The sequence below is a fragment of the Acanthisitta chloris genome, unplaced genomic scaffold (genome assembly GCF_000695815.1).
Source record: "Acanthisitta chloris isolate BGI_N310 unplaced genomic scaffold, ASM69581v1 scaffold33177, whole genome shotgun sequence".
In the NCBI taxonomy this organism is placed as follows: Eukaryota; Metazoa; Chordata; class Aves; order Passeriformes; family Acanthisittidae; genus Acanthisitta; species Acanthisitta chloris.
Window position 1 is genome coordinate 45,822 of NW_008684875.1, and position 8,112 is coordinate 53,933.

Below are 8,112 nucleotides of genomic sequence, written 5' to 3' on the forward strand. Positions count from 1 at the left end.
CTAGTGTGGAAATCTGTATTGAAGTTGGGGTTTAAGCACTTTTCATAGTCAGTGGTGAAAAATAACCTTTTTTAGGGCACTGCTTCTTTGATTTAATATAAATATCTTGATATTGAAGATAGATTGGTTGTGGATTTTTTCCCTTTGATGTGCATGAAGGTATACTGAGCAATTTAAGATGGGCAAGATGAATCTTACAGCTGGAAATGCCCTGGAGAAGAAAATTTTTAACTTTCCGTGTATTCTACTGACATCTCCTGTTCTCAGCACAGAACTACCTATCTGCCAACATTTACACTGTCAGCATTACATTGGCAAAACACTCTGTGGGGCATCTCTTATGTTCTCTCTGTATTTTATGGAGTAAAATGGGGGAAGGATGAGTTCAGAAAACAGTTTCTGTATCACACAGTTTGTCCAAATTTAAGTTAGCAAAAAAACAATTCCAAAGTGTTAACTGGATAAAAAATAAACTGTCTTTCTCCCTATCTTCTTTAGAAGTCTAGACATGACGTATGGTAATTACGAACAGGTCATACAATTGTTTTCAATTGTACCTTTATTGTTTGTAGCAGATGTCTGATTAAGGCATTTTTAATGAAAAAGAAAAGTTTTCACTGTTGCGGTAAAAACCTCAGTGGTACTTTTAGCATTCTAAAGAAAACAATTTTTTCTAGCTATACAAACCAGTTGAACCAGCTTATTCTTGGCAGCACATAGTTTTAGAATAAAAATAGGAAGAAATTGCATTGTATAAATTTTTAAGTCAGAGCTTTTCATCTGTAATGTGTAAAATAGAACTGTGAGTGTTTAGGTTATAGTTTAGCTAATGGTTTTTTTCCCCCTATGATAAACTTGCAGGAAACAGCTTGTTGGAGAAAAGATTAATTAGCCTTTAGTAAGCCAATACTAACGTTCTACCATGTAATATTTACTATTAAAATTTTCATTTAACTTGCCAATGATTTTATTAGAAATTCCCAACAAATTCCCCCAACAGAAGGAAAACAAAAATTATTTGGGATGCACTTCACATGAACGATGAGACTTGTTAGCATTTCAGAAGACAAAGAGAGGCCTACTGGTATTTGTTTGCATTTCAGGGTTCTTCATATTGCAAAGTCTAAATAAGTTTATGTAAGTTTCTCAAAACTCAGTGTAATTGTGGTATGCAATGATTTGTACCTGAGTAATAGGTGTCCTTTTTGCCTGCACAATGAATGCTGTAGAGGCTTCTGCCACTATAGCTTTGGCAAATATAGCATCTCCTTGGAGTTATGACTGACAGGTATCTTTAGTCAGGCTGGTCAGATCTTTTGTGGGTTTATCAGAGTAAGTAATTTTCCACCTTTTGTGGAAGAGGCATATCTGAAGTATTTGTTTTTTCAGCGTCGTTGCTAAGAAATGTTCTAATTCCCTGAAGAAATGTCAAGTGCTGTAAGACCAGGCATGTTGTATGGCAAGACATTCAGGAAATATGGCAACACAGGAAATAAATTTTAAAACAAATGGTTATTGTCTGTCCTAATAAGGTAAGCAGTTTATAAACCCTTCCAGAGTATAACAAATCCTGTGGTTTTGTAAGTATTAGATGTATTAGTATGTTAAAAATAACTTTCATTGATGCAAAATATGGGTATTGCCTTATAGGACCAGGTTTCAGACAGTACTTTTCTTGGAGATAAGTGATGTTGGGACATGATTGCCATGCAGCAGTGGTCATCGCAGCAAAATTCCTTCTATGGCTAGAAACACTCTGTCCTGTGATCTCACAGGAATGTCAAGCCACTGAAGACATAGGCAGTCAAATGTCTATCTTATAAATAAAGCTCCAAAATGTTTATTATGAAAACAGGAAATAGTTATTAAGAAGATAAATTTCATGAGATTTAATATGATTAGAAGGGAAAATAATTACAAAACCTGTGCTATCGTTATTCATTATTTAGATGGATAAATGCTTTACCAATACCTTAAGCAGTACAGCATTCTTAAAAGTAAGTTTTAAAGTTTGAGCAATAGAAAATATGGAGTACCAAGCTAGTTCTTACAGCGGTGCTGAATTTGGGTTATTGATGACCTGAGTGCATTAGTAAAAATAAAATTTGTTTGCATTTTATTTCAGAGTTATCAGTGGGTATATTTGAGAGGAAATTTGGTTTTACACTTTAGATTCCTTAACTGTAAACACATCTCAATTTTTTCTTTATACATCTTCCATTCCTTGCTAATAGCATTGCACTTTTCTACAATTTTGGAAAATCTTGGAAATCTGATCCAGGAATCATCAAAGCCACGGAAGAGCAAAAGAAAAAGGTAAAGTCGTGAGATAAGGGAAACTTGTTCTTCAGCAGCATTCCGCCAGCTGATCAGAGTAGTTTGCTGTTCAGTACATTAAATTTCCTGAAGCTGTTGTATAACAAAATATTTTAAATGTTGAAAAGTAGTTGGGTGAAAACAAAAATGTGAAATTTCAGACTTTTGTCCTTACTGAACAAATAACCCACTATGGGAAAAGTGTTAGTTTTAATAAAACTTTCCAGACTTTTAAGCACATCTCATTTTCCTTACCTTTGTGTCTAGAAGTATTAGAGTGACAAACATTTTGAGGCTAAAATAACGAAACCCCTGACAGACTGGGTTGGGCTTTTGTTTTGGCAGAAATGTTATAGAAAGTATGGGTGATCTAATGATTTCTTCCTAAGTTGTTCTATCACTGTTATTAGCGTTTCTGATTATTATTTTTTTTAATTCAAATGATTGTTCTCAACAGCCAAACTGAGCATTGAATATGCCAAAATTATACATGGAGCAGAAGCATTTTGTTTGGTTTGTTTAAGTTTCTTAGAAGCCCACATCCCACCAAAAATGAGTTCTGAGCTTCTGCTTCATGGTCAGAGCGTGTGGATCACCATCAGATTGCTTGGAATCATGGCCTTATGTAGGAACAAAAATACAATAGCCTTTAACAGGATGGTTGTGATAAATGGTTTTTGTGTTCTCCAATAGGTTATAACTGAGTTGTTAGTCCATGTGCACATTTAGATTCACTCTGCAAATTCCCTTTTCGTTATTGCACATTTGCCAAAGTATAAGTTCCAGACTTAATTCTCTTCCTTCAACTGGACTAAATTAAATAGTATAGTCAGCAATGGCAGTTTGGTTCGGATTCAGCAAATTGCACAAACATGCAGTTCACTTTATCTATTTGCTTAAGTAGTTAAGGGTGGCTGCAAAAACTTTGCTGAACTGGGTAGGAATTGCAAAATGCAGCTTCTTCAGGCAGATGGGTATGGCTATGAGTGTTTTGGGTTTCTTAGTGGCAGCTAACCACATTGTAAAATGTTTGGTTATCAATAGTGGTATGAAGCACTGGAGGACATGTGCCTTACCTTTGTGCAGCGTAGCACTTCCTAACACTTTCATAAATTGTCTCCAGATACTTAATGCTGAGTTAGCCTTTAGCTTTGGAAAGCTTGGAAATTCTTGTTATTCCAGATGACCAAGTGAAGTATGCTTGGAAATATGTAGTAAGCTACAACTTCAGATGTTTGTTCTGATAGGTCATGTCCTTTCTTCTGTGTTGCAAAATAACTCAAGTCACTCTTGAAATAAATGAATAAATAATAAACAAACTTTTTCTATAGTTCAGAAGCATAGAAAATAGACCAAGGTTTACAAAGCACAAGTGTGGCCCTAACCTGAGTGCTCCTGGTTCTGTATGAGAGTTAGATTTAAAAGCTGTTCATCTGCCCTTGTTCAGTTCTGTCCTCCTGAGCTGTGGGATGTTGCTTGTTGTGACAACACTGCACTCTAGTCTTGAGCACTATGTACATTCTTTTGTACACCCTTTTTTTTTTAGTCTTTAGTGTTATACTCTCACTGAAATCAGAGGGATTATACATGAGGTTGTCCAAAATGTATTGTATGAAATTATCCAAGTTATCAAAAGTCACACCACCAACATTGAAGTCATGGTAGGTATGTCTCAATGGGTTTTTTGCTGTCTGCCCATCTGATTTATTTACAAAAGTCACTCCTGTGAGGAAGGCCCTTTATTTCCAACTCCTGTATTGGGAAATGTTAGAGCAGTGAGGGATGGCAGGGGAGGGGATGAGCAAGGGATGCAGAGAACTGAAGTTGGCAAGTTGCAAGAGGGGCATGGAAGGGCTTGTGAATGGCAGTGGTTGGTTGGAGAGGTGCTCTGAAGAGTTACAGTGGGCAAGCCAAGAATACCAGGCCAATAGCAAGTGGAAATACAACATATGGGAGGGGAATAGTCCAGCTTTCAGACTTTAGTATCCACCAGCTTTTACTGGTTGCTTTGAGGAAAAGTTTCCATAATTTATTCCTAACCATTTTAGTATTTTGGAGGAAAACTTCTGCAGCTTCAGTCAAGGTACCTTAGTGTTTGTCATCTAATTAAGGAAGTTGTCCTTGTATTGCTGTGAGAAAATAGTTGTAAGGACTATTTTATTTTGTTGTTGTTTCTGCAGTTAGGAACCAGCTTGATGCAAACAATCTGTGTGGTCTGAAGGGGAGCAGCAGATTAATCTATTTGCCATTAGGCTACTTATGCTGAGAGAATTCTTCCTAGTTCAGGGAAGACTGTTCTGGCAAATGATGGTTTCAGGATATTTTCCATATGTTGTAAATGTCATTTAAGTCTCACATGGCATGTTTTCAGCTGCTGAATTTTAAAAATTCTAGGACAACATTCAATTGAAGAGTAATTTCCTTCTATTCCAACAATGAAGTGGGTACTGAAGGAGAGTACAAAATAAAAAAACTATAATATAGTGTGAAGGTATAAGCATGAACTGTTACTACTTCTGTGAATCACTTGACCCTTAAAAATAGCTGTAAGAGGAGGGTTGGTTTGCATTATTTATTTTCTTTCTTGAAGCTTCAGCATCTGAGGAACCTCTGGAAAGAAAGCCTATTTTTTAGACTGGCTGATCCTGCTAGCTAGTTATATTTATGTTCTTGTTTGGAAATTCAGCTGCATTAATTTTAATGGGTTTTACAGCAGGCAAGTGAAACGGTTGCTAATCACTCTGGATGTATCAAAATTAATATAAACTTACTCTTTCTTTATTTTAACCTAGATAGACTACGAGTAAATATAAGCTAGAATTAATTTAGAAGTAAATGTGCATGTTGGTTTAATAAAGTAGATTCAAAATCTGTTACATCAGAATTTAATTTATTCCTGTGTGCAGAAAGTACCTGAACTAGAGTTCACAGCCATGGGTCTGAAAATGGTTGTCAGCATTTGTTTCTATGCTAAATTTTAATTTTTAATTTTTTTTTCCCTGCAGACAATAGTAGAACTTGCAGAGACAGGAAGTCTGGACCTCAGTATATTCTGCAGTACCTGCTTGGTAGTGTATTTTTAAATCAATTTCTGCACTTACTGTTTTTTGTTTCCCTTTAATCCTAACCCAAAATTAGTGTTCCTATACTGAACACATATTTAACCTTAATAATGCAGTTTCAAGGACAGCATTTATTTGTAATACTGAGTGTGAGCATTGTTTTCAATAAATAATATCTCTGTATATGAAAAAGCTGCAACAGTGTCAGGAAAAAAAGATGATCACTGTAGAAATAACTTGCCAGTGTAAAAATCCAAGTATCCAATATGTTTACCAAGATGGTTGGCTATACACCTAACAAGTTAAGAAAATTACAGGTGACATTCTACCACCTCTGCAAGCCACAGTAAACTTATGTTGTGTTTCTAGTAAAATATTTTTTTGAAAACTCAAGTGTGTTTCTCTCTTTGACACTGGTCAGAGGTGAGGGGGAAGCTTCATTTTTGTAATACAGATGTAGTGTGTTTCTTCTTTAGAAAGTTAACTAGTAAATATAAAATCCTCAAGGTTATCAGTGTTACACTGCAAAGCTCAGACCCATGTAGAACATGAATGATATTAATATTCTTAGAATGGAATCTGGAAAATTATGTACAGATGTTGCACCTCTAAAAACTGTGTGTATGTGTGTGTGTATATATATATATATATATATCTCAGACCACTTCTTTCGAGGCATAACTTTTTAAGAAAAATTATTGAGAGTAATGTAGCATTTTAGGTTCCACTGAGTTCTGCTTGTTGTGTCATATTTCCATCTTTAGAAAATAAACTGAAGAGTTTGTTAGAGCTCAGTTATGAATGATACTGACAGAATCGTGGAATTCAAACTCATTTTGTACTTTGACTGTTAAAAAGCTGAAATGAAGCTGGTTGCTGTACAAAGCTCAATAGGTGGAGGTGATAGAAGAACTTTGTATGGAAAAGAAATCTTCTGTATAACAAAAATAGTATGGGAATCATTTCAATGCAGTTGTAAAGATGTTTGTATTAAACAGTGTATTAAGCTGAATAGCTAGGATTGCTTTAAGAATTAGCATCAAGTTTTAAGTTCTTTAAGGAATTCACCATAGCAAAATCAGTTTGCATTTAAATTGCAGGATTTTTTTTTCTATTTCAAATATATCAGGGCAATTTGCTTGTCTAAACTGTTGTTAATAACTGACAGATACGGAAGCCGGTGAGGTCCAAACACTGTGGTGTGTGCAATCGATGTATAGCCAAGTTTGATCACCACTGTCCGTGGGTGGGGAACTGTGTAGGTGAGTAATGTGCTCAATCCCTCTTCTCATTTCATGGTGAAAGTAACTGTTGAGGTCTTTTGGTAGGAAAAAAAAATCTTTTTCAATACTGAGCTGATTTTTTTTTTCTACATGTGATTCTCTGCATTATTCTCATTTGTATTGTCTGTTGCATATCCATCCTTAAAATTGTTCTGTGTCTAATTCAGTTTCCTATATATGTATTTTAAAAGATGCAAAGCTTAAGTGCTGAAAAGGTTTTGTAGTGGCTGCAGAACTATTATCCATTACGTAAGATAAAACTTTTCATTTTTTACCAATAATACTCAGTAATTTAATGGGAAAGTATAAGTATTCGAAAGTGTCATGATTATAGCAGTGAGATACAGAATGACTCCCTATTGAGGTATTCTCTTTTTGACCACCCAGGTTGTTTTATTCTCCCCAGTGGTGATAAAAGGTATGGATACGGAACAGCAATAAAGTCTCTAAATGCTGCTATTCCCTGCATACCTTTTGAGAAACTTACTTGAGAACCATTATTATGCAGGGAGCACTGAAGATTTCATAGCTAGGAAATGAGTGCAGCTTGCTTCACAGTTTTGTACTTTTGGGACAGAAGCAGAGGTGACTAATCTTGGGGAGGAAGTAGGATCTGGATTCACTGACAGCTCACAGCCAATAAATGCTTTATGGTAGTCCTTCCAAATACATGAAATAATGGATAATCAGAGTAGTTTGGTCTGAAGATCAAAATAGTTCTGGCATTTGAGTTGTAATAAAACATCTCTGAAGTATAATTGACTGGAAAAACATAAAAAACAGGTGGGGGAGGAAAGACCTTAGTTTGTGTGTAATGAGAGTGAGTGTGAGGAATGGGATTAGGTTAGGTGGAGGAAATGATTTTTAAATAACAATGATGACGAAAAAGCGGAGTCTGTCTTCTAGTCATCTTGTACAGAGTGGGGTAACTGGAGGTAAAAGTAATTATTAGGGCCCTTGAAAGTATGCTGGGAAAAAAGCTTTATAAATCCTGATATGGGAGCAGCCCTGAGCTGGAAGGGAGTGATGGTCTAAATGACCTTATATGGCTTCTCTGTCTCTCTGATTGGTACATGGTCACTCTAAGTATAGGATTGCAAAACTGGAGCCATTCTTAAACAGCATTTGTGGTATGTTTGCCAAAAAGGGAAACATGAATCATGCCTTTCTGGAAAGGTGGAATTTGGACGTGTGTGGAATGTGTTAGAAGGATAAGAATGTTGCTAAAGATAGGACTGAGAAGTCTTGTAAGAGTGTTTACAGACACTCTAAAAAAACTCCTTTGGGGATAAAACTTGGCACGTGAAGAGACTGAGAATATTTTTACCATTCTGAAGCGGCTGACAAAAAGTGCAGACTATTTGAAAAATAAATAAATTGGTATTTGGGACAAATTATTTTCCTCATGCTCAGAAAATTTTTGAGAGATATATATATGTGTGTATATATAT

At 35.6% G+C, this 8,112-nt stretch overlaps 1 protein-coding gene across 1 annotated transcript in view; it reads left to right on the top strand.

Moving 5' to 3' along the window:
* The window catches only part of ZDHHC17 (zinc finger, DHHC-type containing 17), a 37,408-nt gene extending 30,728 nt beyond the window's left edge, over positions 1-6,680 (top strand). The window contains exons 10-12 of the mRNA XM_009079485.1: positions 2,192-2,316; positions 5,322-5,384; positions 6,547-6,680. Of these exons, the coding sequence (XP_009077733.1) occupies positions 2,192-2,316; positions 5,322-5,384; positions 6,547-6,648 (290 nt within the window). The 3' untranslated portion in view covers positions 6,649-6,680. The remainder of the gene's footprint in view (positions 1-2,191; positions 2,317-5,321; positions 5,385-6,546) is intronic.
* Positions 6,681-8,112: the final 1,432 nt, after the last annotated feature.